Source organism: Lepisma saccharinum, chromosome 24 (assembly GCF_977018435.1).
Source record: "Lepisma saccharinum chromosome 24, izLepSacc3.1, whole genome shotgun sequence".
Lineage (NCBI taxonomy): Eukaryota > Metazoa > Arthropoda > Insecta > Zygentoma > Lepismatidae > Lepisma > Lepisma saccharinum.
Genome location: NC_139252.1, coordinates 51,533,815 through 51,551,830, shown reverse-complemented (window position 1 = coordinate 51,551,830; position 18,016 = coordinate 51,533,815). Strand labels below are relative to the sequence as shown.

Below are 18,016 nucleotides of genomic sequence, written 5' to 3'. Positions count from 1 at the left end.
GCTTATGATTGCAAATTAATTTCAAGATTTAGTCAACGTTTAAAATATACGTTCGTGTCTACAAGCAGTTTGTTAGTGTAACTTTTATGCAAGCATTCGATAACATATTCATATTATTTGCACAAATTTTCAGTTTCGAAATATGCTTAATGAAAGAAAGCTATACGACAGGGCAAAGTTGATAGATGTGTACATTTACATTCTTATTTTAGCTCGCTTTATGCTTCTTTAGGCTAATTGGAGGCTAATGGAAGATATGTTGTGCATTCAAATACGAGGGTGCGATGTGTAACAAGAACTTCGATGAAATATTCGTGTGTAAAATTATCTAAGAATATATTACTTATGTTTCAAACACAAATGTTTTCACACAGAAAGCATTTTGTTACCTAGCTATGTTAATATGAACTAAAAATGTATTAAATTTAATAAAACTGTTTCATATGAACTCCTTTTTATTTTTTGTATTTGTGAAGCTTCGATGTTCGTAACTTTGATTATTAAATCAGTGATAATGTTTATTGTGTCATAAGTTTTTAACATTCTTCACGATTTTATTAACAGAGTAAAGACAGTGTGAAGAAATATTCCAAACGTTTATTTCCCAAGTGAACGCTAAGATCGAAATATTAATCAGCTTTTTCTTTTCAATGAAAATGTTGGAAACTCTAGTTATTGTCACAGATCTTACTAACTACAATGAAAAGATTCAATTTGTTTATTATCGTTCAATAAGTCAATAGGGTCGAAATTACAATGTGACAAATGATTTAAGTTTAGTCTTTATACGCAGAAATGTGTGGCCGCGGTGGCTCAGTCGGTAACGCGTCTGACTACCATGCTCAAGGTCCCGGGTTCGATCCCCGGCCGGTTCAAATCCGGGAACTTTTCTAACGGTGGAAGCGGCCCCGGCGCCCACCCAGCGTCGAATAACATGGGTACCTGGGGGAAACCCTGGGGGGTAAAGGCGGTCAGGGGCGTGATGCTGATCACATCACCCCCACTCACGACCGGATCAAGAAAGTGTGGGGCGTTACCCCCAACACCCCTATACGCCTTCATGGCGTGGTGCTATGCACAGGGGAACACTTTACCTTTACCTTTACCTTTACGCAGAAATGTAACATTGCCCTTGTACCAATAACTTTCGTAAGTTTTTGTATTGAGATTGTATAGCTACACAGAATGTCTGCATTATCTGGTTGATTAATTTGGTAAAGTTATAGACAATTTAATTCATTAGGTAACTTGGAAAGTTTGCGGGGTTTTGATTTAATCAATTGATTTTTACATACAACAGTTCATACAAAAGGGGTTACGAGTTTTACTGTAGCTGACAAACATTCCCAATAATATTTTTCAAATATATACAATGTTTAAATTTTTCCGCCAGGAAGTTTCAAACGGTTGTTAACCCGTTCTTTGTGCTATGCTAAGAATTTTTTGTGGTGGCCATAGTGACTTCCTGAATGAACATTTTGGTATAAATATTCAATATTCTACTTTTCTCTTCTAACTATATTCGTCGGGAAGGTAAATGCCAAAATTTAACTTCATAAAAGAAATAAATATAGCTTAATTCTCTATGATAAAAATACGACAAGGGGTTTACAGCGTTAAGACGATCGCCTCCAGATGATGACGTCTTGACTGAGCGCTGCGGCCTGAACCTCAAGATGGTCTTGATTTTGCAGTGACCTTGAACTCTGTTGCGATTACAGTAGCATTAATCGTCACGGTACGATGGAATCAGCTGTTTCAGGAACTCTTGTTTCGTCGTAGGATGATGGATTCTCTGTTTCTTCACCACCGTCGTGGGAGGAGGGATTGACTTTCTACGCAAGTATCAAAGAAGCAAATCGGTGAGTAAGTCTGGTTCATTTTACATTTCCTTCCTTGTATTTTCCTTACCTTGCAACCATGGCCGACATTCAGCGTCTTATCAAAGAGAGAAATGCATGCAAGCGCAAACTCAAACGTATAGCTTCGTATGTTGATACTTACGATGAAGCATCAAGCAACATTCTAACAATCAAGACTCGCTTGGAGCATTTAAACGAGGTTTGGCTAAAATTAGAAGTTCAAGACAGCATTGAACTACAATCAGTCGAAGGTGAACATGACGCGGCAAGAGAAGAAATTGAAGGCATGTACTTTGATTTGAAAACAAGAATGCAAATTTTGATTGACAAGCATGTCACAAAGCCAGTTTCCCCTGAAAGTAAACAATCTGCATCACGAGGAAGTACGCAGGTGAAACTTCCGGCAATTGCATTACCACATTTTAGCGGTAATTACACACAGTGGGTGTCTTTCAAGGACACGTTTGTGTCGCTGATACACAACAATGTAGATATTTCAAATGTTCAGAAGTTTCAGTATTTGCGCGTATCGTTGAAAGGCGAGGCCTTACATCTAATTCAAAATTTGCCAATGACAGAAGCAAATTACGCTATTGCTTGGGAGCAACTCAATGAGCGATACGACAATAAAAGGTTGATTGCAGTCTCACATGTAAATGATATTTTACATATCAATCCAGTTGTAAAGGAGAATTGTCAGGAACTTCGTGCATTTACAAACACTACAGTTAGCTCTATTTCAGCGCTCAAAATGATAGCTGACGACACGTCGTTAACTGATATAATTTTAATTCAGCATCTTGTTTCAAATCTCGATCCTGCAACGAGAAGAGCATTTGAACTAGAAAGTAATGATACTGAATTTAGCACATTAGATCAGCTCTTTAGTTTTCTGGAGCACAGATGCCAGGCTCTTGAAAAGATTAATCCAGTTACGAGTGAAGGTAACAAGGTAGCAACAAAATCATCTACAAATATGCACAAACAGTACAGTGCTAAATGTCAACAATCCTCGAAGTCATATGTTACAACAGATTCTTCATTGTGCATGTTTTGTAAAGCAAACAAACATCGCTTATTTTCGTGTGAAGCCTTTAAGAAAGCTTCTATTTCACAAAAGTATAAATTTTTACGTGAGAATCGCGTATGCTTTAACTGTCTTAGCAGCAACAATCACGTTTCGGCACAGTGTAAATATGGAGTGTGCAAGCGATGTAAACAGAAGCATAGTACTTTACTTCATGTAGATGAAGGTACATCCAATGTAAACCGGCAACGAGAAATGTCATCTGGGGGTCACGTGAACCCATCAATGGTAAATAATACAAGCGATTCTTCACAGCATTCAGATCAAGCACCTCAGGTTTCTTATTGTTCAATTAAGCAGAAAAGCGCGTCACAGGTGTTACTTGCTACGGCAATTGTTCAAGTACAAGATATAGCGGGCAATTGGGTCAATTGTCGTGCTCTCTTGGACGCGGCGAGTCAGAATAATTTCATTGTTGAAGATGTTGTTCAAAGTAATCGTCTTAGAAAGGTAAAGCATCGAGTTCCCATTCAGGGAATCAACAATTCGTCAGCTGAATCGAGTCATTCAGTAGAGATCCGTCTGAGATCTAATAATAGCAATTTTACGACAAGTATTTCGTGCTCAGTGTTGCCAACCATCACAGGACTAATGCCTTCAGAAAAGGTTGATGCATCTGAATGGAACATTCCAACAGATATTCGTTTAGCAGACCCAAACTTTTATTCGCCGGGCAAAATACAGATTCTGCTTGGTGCAGAGGTTTTCTTTACCGTCATGAAGCCTGAAAAGAGAACAAAACCAGGAAATTTCCCCATTCTTCAAGACACAGAGTTTGGATGGATTATTGCAGGGAAGATTCCAGCAACATCTTCTAGCAACAGTATTACTAGGTCATTTTTCACGAGAAAGGAAGATTCTATCAGCTCGCAGCTCCAACAGTTCTGGATCATAGAGGACATCCACACGAAACTGCAATCACCAGAAGAAATTGCTTGCGAGCAACATTTTCAGCGAAATGTAACACGAGATGAAAGTGGCCGTTATACGGTCAGGCTGCCATTATGTAAGGATCGTTCAGTGTTAGGTGACTCCTCACACTCTGCATTAACTCGATTTCACCAATTAGAAACGAGGCTTCAACGTCAACCACAATTAAAGGCTGATTATACAAGTTGGGACACATGGAGCCCATAGGAAATTTAAATGATGTACAAACAAATGACAGCAAAAAATTTTTCATTCCGCATCATTGTGTTTTCAAGGATTCCAGTACAACGAAAATACGTGTTGTTTTTTATGGAGTTCGCCATCAACAAGCGGTGAATCAATAAATAGCATACAAATGGTTGGACCTACCATACAGGAAGATTTGTTTTCCATTGTTCTGAGATTTCGAACTCACAAGGTGGCATTAGTTTCTGATGTAACAAAAATGTATAGAACGATACACATACATCCAGATGACAGGCCACTGAATGCATTCTGTGGAGAAACTCTCCTCGGGAACTCATAACAGTATTTCAATTGAATACGGTCTCGTATGGGCTTACATCAAGTGCCTTTTTAGCAACCAGATGTCTGAAGCAGTTAGCCGAAGATGAAGCAGTTAACTTCCCACACGCATCGCAAGTGTTGCAGCGTGATTTCTATGTTGATGATTACGTTGGAGGAAGCAGTAGCGTGCAAGGTTCGTTACAACTTTATCAAGATCTATCAGAACTTCTGAAAAGAGGAGGATTCATCTTACGAAAGTGGTGCTCCAACAGCACTGAAGTACTCAACGCTATTCCAGAATCACTGAGAGAGACTCAAAATCTAATTCATTTTCATACCGAAGGTGTTAAAACTCTAGGAATTTCATGGAATCCCTCGGCAGACACTTTCATGATTAACATTGGAGCCAAGTCTGTCAACAAGATGTCACACAAACCAACCAAACGTCAAGTAGCCAGTGTTATTGCCCAGATATTTGATCCAATTGGACTACTTTCACCAGTAACTGTAATATATAAGTATTTTTTACAACAGTTGTGGCTTCACAACATAAACTGGGATGATCCACTTCCAGAAAGCCTGCAAGTTGAATGGGTTCATCTTCATTCTCAGCTACCAGTCATCAGGTAAAGGTTAAAAAAAAAGGTAAAGTGTTCCCCTGTGCATAGCACCACGCCATGAAGGCATATAGGGGGTGTAGGGGTAACGGCCCACACTTTCTTGATCCGGTCGTGAGTGGGGGTGATGTGATTAGCATCACGCCCCTGACCGCCTTTACCCCCCAGAATTTTCCCCAGGTAACCATGTTATTCGACGCTGGGTAGGCGCCGGGGCCGCTTCCACCGTTAGAAAAGTTCCCAGTGAAATGCAAATATCACGTTTCATCCTAACACCTGGTTGTGTCAAGAATATACAAATCCATGGCTTTTCCGATGCATCGGAGAAAAATTATGGCAGTTGCTTGTACGTTCGTTCAGCAAACGAAGAAGGTTACACCGAAATTCACTTACTGTGCTCAAAATCACGGGTCGCCCCGATCAAGAAAACCACTCTTCCTAGATTGGAACTGTGCGCTTCAGTCTTATTGGCCAAATTACTCAACAAGACTCTCCCAATTTTGAGACTTAATATTGACAATGTTTATTTGTGGACAGATTCACAAATAGTTCTGGCATGGCTCAGATCGCCAGCAAGCAGATGGAAGCCTTTTGTATCTAACAGAGTAGCGCAAATTCAAGAATTTACTCAAACTTATCAATGGAGACATGTTTCGTCCAAGGATAATCCAGCGGATTTAATCTCCCGTGGAGTTAAACCTCAAGATATTCATAATTCGGTATGGTTTCATGGTCCAGCTTGGTTGCAAGAAAATGAAACGTGCTGGCCATCATCATCATCTGACACAAGTCTTAACAACAAAGATGTTCCTGAACAACGAAAGCTTCCTGTAACCACACTGGTGTCTCATCTGCAATCAGAGGCAATAATAATCATTTTTTCTACTTTTTTCAAATTGTTAAGGATTGTAGTGCTCTGTAAAAGATTCATTCGCAATTGTAAAAATGCAAGTAACAAACAATGCGATCCACTTACTTCAATTGACATTGAAGACGCTACTCAAACGTGTGTCGTTATGACACAAATTTCGTTCTTTCATCGAGAGATAAATGATCTCACTGCCAAAGGGCAAGTATCCAACAAAAGTATCCTCAAGGACTTACACCCCTTTCTGGATAATCAGGGAATTATTCGTGTCGGAGGTAGGCTAGAAAATAGCAACTTGGAATTCAGCAGCAAGCATCAAATCATTTTGCATCCAAAAAGTCACTTCGCCCGTCTACTAATTGCATCAGAGCATGAACGATTGATGCACGCAGCACCTCAATTGTTAATCTCATCCATTCGAGAAAGGTACTGGATACCTAGAATACGACAAGTTATTAAGCAAATCATTCATCAGTGTTTAACTTGTTATCGTTTGAAGGCATCCGCAGCACATCAGCTAATGGGACAGCTCCCATCCATCAGAGTTACACCTAGCAAGGCATTTAATCATGTAGGCATAGACTATGCCGGACAATACGTCATAAAAGTAGAGTCAATCAGGAGTAAAATCACAAAGAAATGCTACATCGCTCTTTTTACGTGCCTAGCCACGAGAGCAATACATCTTGAGCTAGTAACAGACCTTACTTCTGAAGCTTTCATAGCAGCATTGCGACGCTTTACAGCAAGGCGAGGCAAGTGTTCCACCATTATCAGCGATAATGCCACAACATTTCAAGGAGCGAAGAACGAACTTCAGAAACTTCAATTGCTATTTCAATCGCAAGGATTCAGTGAAGACATTCAAAGGTATGCAGCACAAGAAAACTTTCAGTGGAAAAATTCACCTCCACGTAGCCCAACATTCGGTGGTGTCTGGGAAAGCGCCATAAAATCTATGAAGTACCATCTTCGCAGAGTCGCCAAGAATGCTGTACTGACATACGAAGAGCTGTCAACTCTTTTGTGCCAAATCGAAGCTTGCTTAAACTCTCGACCTCTTACATCCTTACCTGACTCTCACGAAGAATTTAATTACCTCACTCCAGACCACTTTCTTATTGGTGGTCCACTAACTTCCTTTCCTCAACCAGACTTAAGTGATCTCAAGGAAAATAGACTTTCCAGGTGGCGACGAGTTCAACAGTTTCAACAAAGGATTTGGAGAAACTGGTCCCGAGATTATCTTCATGGTATGCAACAGCGTCAGAAGTGCACAACCACGCAGCCCAACCTGCAACCAGGACTACTTATGCTTCTGAAAGAAGACAACCTACCACCATTATCCTGGAAAATGGGCATTATAGAAGAAGTGTTTCCAGGGAAAGACAATTTAGTTCGTGTAGCCGTGGTTCGCACCAAGGATGGAGTGTACCGAAGGGCTCTCAGTAAGATTGTACCTCTTCCAGATGGGAAGATCAATTGAACTTTCATGATTTAGTTTGGATGCTGCGCATTTCAACAGGGGGGGGGGGGGAGAATGTTGAAGATTGTAAATAGTATTGCTTTCCGCTCCTCATTTGTTTTTATTTTAATCCCGCTGGGAGCTTTTTGCAAGAACGCGGAATTCTGGGAGCGTGATATTCGAACTCAGCGGCATGGTGCATGTCGGCTCGCGGCAGCGGGAGAACATTTTTCAGCTAGCCTATCGGATGTGGGCTTTTGTGTATTTCTTCAGTGTGCAAACGTATTTAATTATTATATAATGCCAAGTGAATTAAAGGACTTGTATCATATGCGAATTTGTTGCAGTATCCGTTGTTCCAGCCCTATGGTAAGGTATTCAATATGGCGTCATCCCCAGAGGTGCTAGTTTTCTTTCGTGGTGTTACCTGGAAGGAATCTACAGACAACATCTGATCAGCATTCTATTAAAAAATAACTCATTTGTCCGTACTATTTCAATATTTAACGTTCTTTTCAAGGATGTATGAGCCGATTCACACATCAGGGATTCATTGCAGCAGATCAACACATGCATTTTTACTCTGTCGAATTAGGAGCATTCCTTTCTCCATTGATTGTGTAATTGTAAGTAGCTACTAATGCCTAAAATATTTTGAGCACATTGCAGTGCGGCCAAACCATGCGACGCTGTATACACGATTCATGGCTGAATGAATACGTAAAATACGTAAAATATCAAGGTAGGTTGAACGTCATTTCTCCTCGTCGTAAGGCAAGTCAGTGTTACTTACTTGTAGTGCTGGTTGTAGGGATGCAAGGGGCTGAGCTTCAGGACAGACCGGAAGCCGAAAACCTCCTTCCTTGTTGGCTTGAGGCGATGGGCGAAGCTTTGGTTTTCGAAGCGTGTCCATGGATCCAAGTACTCTGAAACAGACAATGGTAGAGAAACAAGGCGAGACAAATAAGCACTGACAATATGAACAAAAATGTTCGTTTTCATTTATCTTGCCTTTCAATTGTTTTACAATATCCGGTCTGCTACATCTAAGAGGTGAGGACAGACCTTATCTGAATTCATTTGTCTATTTCCAGCGATCACTTGAACGTAATCCATTATTATTATTATTATTATTATTATTATTATTTTGCATCAGGTAAACATACGAGTTTTCTGTGCTGCTTTGTGTCTTTTGATAGCAAAATGTTTCACGTCTGGGTCACTGTTAGGTAAGTTCTTTGTAACCATTTGTTGTGGAGACTATTTTAGAATAGAGTTTCGTGCAATTCTTCACTAATTACTGGAATGTTCATCCAGTGTTATTGGTTTGGGGTTGGGTATTATCTTACGATGCATAGGAAAATAATTTAAATATTGATCTCTAAAAATGTCGAACACAAACTTTACCTTACTGCTGATATGATTTTATTATGCAACATTACATGTCCTCGTCCTGTAATTCGTTAGGATCATTTATATAACTGTTATCACACTTCCAGCTTTTACCTCTTTGTGATGACGTCAATCTTCATTGACCTACCTTCAGTTACTTATCTTGATACCTTATGAACTTTCCAAAAGCGCTGAAATGTAGGAAAGATTACATATCAATTGCCACGAGGGTGTTTTATTTAAGAAGGAAGTAGTATTTATTACTATGAATAAATGTGGAATTGTGATTTTAGTGCAAGAAATGCGTGCTGTAAAATATATCGTGGTTCGATTAATTGAAATTTTGCATTGGATTTATTAAGTAATTAGCGAAAAACTAATGTGAAGGTATCATAATATATGAAATCTGTCTGCCTTGATATCCTACTTCTTGACTTCTGGGTCCATTGATTGATTTATTGAATTAGTTTATTTAACGTCCCATTTAAGCCACTTTTTGCTAATCGCGACGATGATATGGATGTAGGAACAATTATAAACATATATAGGTCATCCTTAACACCTTCTGGGTTCTTGAAAGATACATTGTGTTTGTTTCATTTCGTCATCTGCTCCTCCAGCATTCATCCTCATCGCAGCTATTAATGTAGAGAGGTGAAGGTGCAAAAGTGATAAAAGGATGCAAACACAAGGGAGTGGAATCTCTATATTTACCTCTCTGAACTATGCTGAGCGTCTTGTTGGGGTTGTAGGCCTCATCGTCGACGGAGATGATGATGTACTCGCCTTTGTTCAGAAGATCCCGGCTGTCCAGACACATCACGAACTCCACCAGTGCAAAGTGCTCGCCCACGAAGAGATAAACTGGAAAGACAAAGGAATAAATATGTTTCACAATATGTATGTTGAACCTTCAGCTCAGAACAGAATCAACTCAATGTTGCTGTAATATAACGCACTTCAATGGATTCTTAGTATTCTATACGATCTTGAATTTCAATCGGGTCATTTTCAATCGTCGAAAGAAACTGAGTTTCAGTTAATTATTTGAAAACAATAACTCAATTGAAGTTTGCAATTAGAAAATAATCATAACAGTTACTCTAGAAGCAAACATTTATTTTTTCAGTCAATCTCAGTTAATTTCCAGTTCAGTTGTTATGCTAGGAACGTTACCCAAGGTGTTGAAATGTTTCGACTCGCCGTTCCCAAGCTACGCTCTGCAAGCGGTTGGAAGGTCACAATCATCTATTTCATAAGAAACTTTCCAAAAAATGGTAGAAGATCTTCGACTGTTTCACAAGGAACCCTCCACGCGACTTAGAAGGTACGTACCAATCAATTATCTCACAAGGAATGCTCTACAAGATCTTTATCGATTTCACAAGGAACGTTTTGCAAGGTGTTGGACGATCTCGTTCACATGCATCGCAAGCAGCGTTCCACAAGGCGTTTAAAGGTTTCATTCGTCTGTTTCACAACCAGCTCTCCACAAGGCATTTGAAGGTTTCAGTCGCCTGTTTGACAAGAAGAGCTCCACAAGGCATTTGAAGGTTTTCTTCGTCTTGTTTCACAAACAGCTCTCCACAAGGCATTTAAAGGTTTCAGTTGTCTGTTTCATAAGCATCGCCCCACAAGGCGTTTGAAGGTTTCATTCGTTTGTTTCACAACCAGCTCTCCACAAGGCATTTGAAGGTTTCAGTTGTCTGTTTCACAAGCAGCGTTTCACAAGGCATTTGAAGGTTTTCTTCGTCTGTTTCACAACCAGCTCTCCACAAGGCATTTGAAGGTTTCAGTCGCTGTTTGACAAGCAGAGCTCCTCAAGGCATTTGAAGGTTTCAGTCGCCTGTTTGACAAGCAGAGCTCCACAAGGCATTTGAAGGTTTTCTTCGTCTGTTTCACAACCAGCTCTCCACAAGGCGTTTGAAGGTTTCATTCGTTTGTTTCACAACCAGCTCTCCACAAGGCATTTGAAGGTTTCAGTTGTCTGTTTCACAAGCAGCGTTTCACAAGGCATTTGAAGGTTTTCTTCGTCTGTTTCACAACCAGCTCTCCACAAGGCATTTGAAGGTTTCAGTCGCTCTTTGACAAGCAGAGCTCCTCAAGGCATTTGAAAGTTTCAGTCGCCTGTTTGACAAGCAGAGCTCCACAAGGCATTTGAAGGTTTTCTTAGTCTGTTTCACAAACAGCTCTCCACAAGGCATTTGAAGGTTTCAGTTGTCTGTTTCACAAGCAGCGTTTCACAAGGCGTTTGAAGGTTTTCTTCGTCTGTTTCACAACCAGCTCTCCACAAGGCGTTTGAAGGTTTCATTCGTTTGTTTCACAACCAGCTCTCCACAAGGCATTTGAAGGTTTCAGTTGTCTGTTTCACAAGCAGCGTTTCACAAGGCATTTGAAGGTTTTCTTAGTCTGTTTCACAACCAGCTCTCCACAAGGCATTTGAAGGTTTCAGTCGCTGTTTGACAAGCAGAGCTCCTCAAGGCATTTGAAGGTTTCAGTCGCCTGTTTGACAAGCAGAGCTCTACAAGGCATTTGAAGGTTTTCTTCGTCTGTTTCACAACCAGCTCTCCACAAGGCATTTGAAGGTTTCAGTTGTCTGTTTCACAAGCAGCGTTTCACAAGGCGTTTGAAGGTTTTCTTCGTCTGTTTCACAACCAGCTCTCCACAAGGCATTTGAAGGTTTCAGTCGCTGTTTGACAAGCAGAGCTCCTCAAGGCATTTGAAGGTTTCAGTCGCCTGTTTGACAAGCAGAGCTCCACAAGGCATTTGAAGGTTTTCTTAGTCTGTTTCACAAACAGCTCTCCACAAGGCATTTGAAGGTTTCAGTTGTCTGTTTCACAAGCAGCGTTTCACAAGGCGTTTGAAGGTTTTCTTCGTCTGTTTCACAACCAGCTCTCCACAAGGCATTTGAAGGTTTCAGTTGTCTGTTTCACAAGCAGCGTCCCACAAGGCGTTTGAAGGTTTTCTTCGTCTTGTTTCACAACCAGTTCTCCACAAGACATTTGAAGGTTTCAGTTGTCTGTTTCACAAGTAGCGCCCCACAAGGCATTTGAAGGTTTTCTTCGTCTGTTTCACAACCAGCTCTCCACATGGCATTTGAAGGTTTCAGTCGTCTGTTTGACAAGCAGCGCCCCACAAGACGTTTGAAGGTTTTCTTCGTCTGTTTCACAAACAGCTCTCCACAAGACATTTGAAATTTTCAGTGGTCTGTTTCATAAGCATCGCCCCACAAGGCGTTTGAAGGTTTCATTCGTTTGTTTCACAACCAGCTCTCCACAAGACATTTGAAGGTTTCAGTTGTCTGTTTCACAAGTAGCGCCCCACAAGGCATTTGAAGGTTTTCTTAGTCTGTTTCACAAGGAGTGCTCTACAAGGTGTTCGAAGGCTTTTTTTTTTCTTTTTTTTTTTTAAGGAGAGTTCCGTAGGTATTGGAAAGTCTCGAAAGTTTCAGAGGGAACGTTCCATAAGGCGTTGAAATAATGGAATAAATTCTTCACCCGACAATTTTCTACAATTAATTTAAAGAATTCAGCAGTTTCAGACAACGTTACAAAGAAGGTTGGGTAATAGGCAGAGAACTTCAGATCGGCAAGTGAATAAAGACCAATAAAGGTATTCAATAAACCAGCCTTCAAATTCATCAGCGAATTTCACTAGCTTAACATCAGTTTTATAGCAGTACAGGCACCTGAGATTGTCTCCACATTTTTTGCATTCAGAGCCAGACGGGACGAAGGAGACACCTCAAACAGAGAGTGGACAGGAGAAGAAAACTTTGATAGGATCTAATTGGAACATCGTCTTGCGTGAGTAAACATGAGAGGACGCTTCTGAGGTTTTTTCGGCCTCATTTACTGTTTTGACAAGCTTCGGCGTGAAGACCGTTGCCGTGGGAACTGCTCTGCGTAAACAAGCGAGTAAATGCGCTGTCCAAGTAGGCGTGAGAAGACGCTGAATGAACATTTCCACATGCAGACTGTCCGCTTGGGCAGGGAAGTGAGGGGACTTGAAGTTAAACAATCTGGCCCTCTTTTTTCTGGGTTCAGAGTTCAAGCATTTTGGGAACTTCTATCTTCGCCTGGATCAGTTTCTCGTGGCATTCCCCCGTTCCCAACTTGCTTGGGCTAGTTTGGTGAAACGTTTGGTCATCTTTAACTGATTACTTCTTGCACAATACTAGTTTGCTTGAGTTTGTTTTGAGTCCATTTTATGCACAGAAAGACTAATCGGGACTTACCTTACAGTTTAAGGTAAAATCAGGACCACAATGTGCCTCCACCGGGCACAGGCCCGTAGCCAAAATTTTATTTCGAGAGAGGGGGGGCTCATCACTTATCAGCAGCCTCCATCTAAGGGGGAAACGTCGAAGGGGCATAAGCCCTAAAGATGAATTTCTCAGTGCATTACAACTTATTACACGAGATGTTGAATCATTCTAAGGAAGTATATTTAATTGGCACTCTACACTATTTAAATTAGTTTTTTGTATGATTTCGGGGGGACTCAGCTCTCCCACTGGCCTGACCGTGCATCTAATCCTGTCTTCCCTCCTTCATTTTTCTTATTTAGTATCGATTTTATGCCACATTTGGCTAGTGTCGTCCATAAGGATGAGGTATGATATGCAATTGATGAACGGACACGTACAATGAACGCCCAGGCGTGGATTCGAACCCGCGAGACTTGGCATTGTAACGGGATAGGATACCTTGATTACAAGGAGACGACGTAGAATATTTGTGTCAAAAGCACAATAATAAGAACATTGTCCATTGTATCTTGTTTTGAAACAATATCTCTAACTCTGATATTCGTTCATTTTATCTGTTAGGAATTCGAAACCAGGATCTTAATTCTGTTATTTACCATACTCCATCTGCCACCAAACTTTCTATCAATTCCACACCATTAAAAACACTGTTTGATTTGATTTGTTAATTAGCGGCGCTTTTTTTGCCACATTTGGTTATCACGAGAGTAATGACATGATGATTCATGAAGGAACACTCGCAAATAACATCCATGCCCAGGCCGCGATTCGAACACGGGACCCCTACCGTCGTAGCTCGCTTTGCTAACCACCCCGCCACGGAAGTCTGAGTAAAAAATATTCTGTGAAATCGAATAGTACTATGGTTAACTGTTCTCGTCCGTTCCTCAGCATGACTTCTCAGAAGACGCCAGTCTCGTCCCAATAAAGCAGAACTTGCTTCGTAAATGCAAGCAAGAGGAGATGCAACACTTTATCAAAGGCTTTTTTCTACATCTATAAGAAGCATCATCTGAAAATATGTCATTCGAGCTCTATATCTTGCTCTCAAAGCAATGTTGTCGCTATGTCCTGAAAATAGTTTCGGTATAAATAGCGCGGACCTCTCAGAAAGCGGTACCCAAGTTTCCGGACCAATCAAACGAGAGCCTTGCTCGAGAAAACACAAGGAGGACGAATCAAGCCACGGAAACGGATTAAGCCCCGTATTCATGACCTTGGCACTTTGTGCGATGGCTGAAGATATCGAACCGTGAATGAAGATGTTCTCGCTGGGTGGGTAGACGATCTTCGCTCGTGTTGTTCCCAGTCCTCATCCATTATCCAATCGTGTGATTACACGACGCGCTTGGGTGACTACGGCGCTGTTCTTCCCGCGGCCTATCCGCATTTACGTCACCCACACGCATCGCATCGCGTCTCCTAATTCGCTATTCGAGGGAAAATCTCGCGCACAAGGGGAAATTACAGCAGATAGGAAAAACTAGCGCGTGAAAGAGACAACGTTCCCGCAAAAAAAGGAGAAATCTCTTTTAAAAGGATGAAAAATAAATAAGAATGCGAGAAACAGGAAAAATAATCTGCAAAAATACTAAAATTTTATCAAAAGGGGAAGGTAAAATATTCATAAAAAGCAAACTTCCTGCCTCAAGGGGGCCCGAATTCGATACCCGGTGGAAACACTTTGCGCAGAGGGACAGGATACATTCTGGGATGAGAACCAGTTTAGAGGGCAAACGATTACCTTTTTTTTTGTAAATATGTAAATGGAATTATGCGTTACGATTTGAAGGATAATCAAAATATCCGTATATAACTGTCTTCCGTTATTATCCCAAGATATTTACATGCTAGCGTCATCGCCTTGTAATCAAGCTAGTCCTGAGTTCGATACCCGTTACACACACATTGTGGTTCAGATCCAACTTTAAACTGTAGGTCCAGTCCCTATTAGCCTATAATATACTTCTTGTGTTAATTATAGGCTACGTAGGCTAATTAAGTGAAAAGTGGTGAGATGTAGCGGTGGTGAAGGATCAGCGGAGCCCGAGCGGGGCACTTACCCCCCCCCCCCACCGAGATATCTGGAAAGACTTCACATAATTCAAATTTTGAAATTGTAGCGTGAATACATGGACGAGGGTGCAGTGAAAGACCCAGATTAAGTGCCTATGCAGATTATCCTTGTGCTGGGGGTGCTTTGTGAGAGTCCTCTTACTGGGGGAAAGCATCGCCCCACTTTAAGCACTGTTCCCTCCCTGAGAAAAAATCCTGCAGGCGGCCATGCTCACAAATACACCTTTCCGCAGCTGCCGATACTTAAAGAAATAAGTGTCACCTACTTGAAACTGGATTACCAGTAACTCGATACTTTAAAGCACTACCTTACACTTCGTAACAAAAAATAATAAGGGGTCTGCAGCCAGTGATGTGCCGTAGACTATAAGTTTACGTCTACATGCGTTGTCTACACGTAATCTACGCGTAGATTACATAGGATTGTAGTTTACATAGACTACGTACACAATCTAAAGTGCATTAAAATTAATTTTCGAGGCTTTTATGTAACAAAAGTCACATTTTCAACTATATTGGTTCCTAACGAAATAAAAAGAACCCTATTTAAAACAAAATTTATCTTCTCTTCTATTACCAACTGTGGAAGAAGATAAATAGTATGCAAAAAACAACAACAGATGGCAGTCGTGAGGCAAGAGTAGTCTTTTTCCCATAAAACACTAGAATATTTCCTATATTAGGTTTCTTCCTAGGTGAGAAATTGTTCGAATTTGGAAGAAAGAGTATGAAAAGTTCTCCTCACACATCAGCAACTGATAGGCAGTATAATTTTCTTTTACTTCCACGGCGCTCTTTGCTAAGTTATCACTTTTCGCCATGTTGTTTATATAGATTACGTAATCTACGTGTATAAAATAGTCTACGTGTAGAATGTAGACTATCGTTGTAGACATCACACTATCTGCAGCACCTAAAAAAAGGTAATTACGAAAGGAAATATGGTGAAGAAAGACATCAATAAAGGAAAGAACTATAATAATAAGAAGGTTTGTAATTATTTTCACACAAAGTGGAAGATATAAAAGAAAGGCAATACAATTATACTGACGACGTGTGAGAGGGGGGAAAAGGTACCCAAGAGGGAAAATTTCCACAACGCAAAGGGAAATTTCTTGACAAAATTTCCCTCTTGGGGATAGCAACACTGAGAATGAAGACAGCCAATGACTTGCGTAGCAGCATCCATCCCCCCTTCCTCTCTCTCGCCGGAGCAAGGGGCGCACGTGGACCTACTTTTCCCGCATGGAAGTGAATTTTTAGGTTGGCGGTTGATGACGTACTTATTTGAACGAGAGCAGATATTGATGATTCTAGTGCAGGGCTCGTCCGATTATTCCCTTCGCGATAGCGGTGGGATATTAAAGGGGATAAGCACAATAACGGGAGGTTTATTATTTCCTTGTAACTGCAAGGCTAATGTAAAGCAAAGTTAGGAAGTTTGGGAAGAAAAATTCACGAATCTCTGGGGCAGTGAGTGAGTAAGGAGTGATTGAGTGAGTGAGTGAGTGAGTGAGTGTGTGTGAGAGAGAGAGAGAATATAGGTATAGGGCAACCACAAACCAACGAACCATCGGCCAAAAGCCTTTGCGCATTTTCCCTCCATCTGTTCAATTCGGACCATAAGAAAGCGTGCTCCACCCTGTCCCTCCCTTCCACGTGCAAGTACCATGCTCAGGAGACGCGGTTCTGCGCAGGTCCCTTTGCCTGTAGTTCCACTGTAGGACGTTGTACAAGTTCATCTGAAGTAGTAGAAAATCTCGCAAGAATGCAATAATAATAATTTTAAAAATTGAAATAAAATTGGTTTATTTTTATGACTTTATAATAGACATTTAATAATAAACTTGATAATAATCGTAGTTATTTTCTCCTAATTTTTTTTTACAAATTGCCTGCCCCCTACAAAAATTTCTGGCGACGCCCATTGCTGTCATTAATTCTGTTTTTATTTTACATTTCTAATTTACAACCTAAAGACGCACGATTACCGTACACTGAAAAAATAAAAGTTATGCGAGCTTAACGAGGTTTAACAAGAAATGGGTTAACAAACCATGGCAATAGATGGCTCTGCTTGTACTTTATTAAAACCTCTACGCTCAAAACTTACATTTGCATTTGATGGCAACTCGACATAGAAAGTAACAGATTCATAATGCACTTTCTAGCCTCTTCAAAATCCTCTCTTCCAGCGGCGGCTGCTTAATACGTGCTACCGTGCTATAGCACGTTGCTAAATTTGTTAAAATGAAAAGAAGAAAAAAGTAAATCTCACAGATGCAAGAAGTTTAATGAAGCCCTAAAGTGAATTGAAACTTCTCATGAAACGCCTCAACATTTAACAGCGGCGCCACGTATTTCCCTCGCGCTGTTGGAGCTATAAGGAATACCTCACCGTGCTAGAATCTCAACAGCACGTTTTCGCCCCTTTTTCATACCTCCGCGCATGAATACTGTACACCCCCACTCCTCGATTCGTACGGGGGATAGGGCCTCGTCTCGAGTAAAATCGTCTGCTAGCGTGCTACAGGCAGAGTCAGCACGGTAAGTGTGCCATCTCAGGATAAGAAGAAAGTCTACGACAACCTATTGCCTCTGTCAGAACAACGTTTATTAATGTCACTTTCAAACGTTCTCTCGTTGTAAGTGTAGACTTATGCAATGTTTGTAACATGTCATATACATTAGCAGCACCTGCAAAAAGTTGGAACGCGAATTGACACTACCCCTTAGCCTTTTATCTATTTCGGTGGTAAGTTGTAAAGATTGCAACTCTGAAACTATAGTCCGTGCCGTTTTTGCTTCCGAAAGTGGATTCTGCTATGTAATTTATGTTTAGGAAATTTTAATTTTATATTTTATCTAAATTACCTGTTTTTAAATGCTAGAAATATATTTCCTTATGCTTATGTAGCACTTCAATCGTCCAGAAACAAACT

The 18,016-nt window shown here is 40.7% G+C and overlaps 1 protein-coding gene across 1 annotated transcript in view; it reads right to left on the bottom strand.

Moving 5' to 3' along the window:
• The window catches only part of Gyc32E (Guanylyl cyclase at 32E), a 155,814-nt gene that overhangs the window by 98,170 nt on the left and 39,628 nt on the right, over positions 1 to 18,016 (bottom strand). Inside the window, exons 4-5 of the mRNA XM_083110956.1 lie at positions 9,443 to 9,592; positions 8,130 to 8,262 (exon numbers count right to left, since the gene is read on the bottom strand). Of these exons, the coding sequence (XP_082967082.1) occupies positions 8,130 to 8,262; positions 9,443 to 9,592 (283 nt within the window). The remainder of the gene's footprint in view (positions 1 to 8,129; positions 8,263 to 9,442; positions 9,593 to 18,016) is intronic.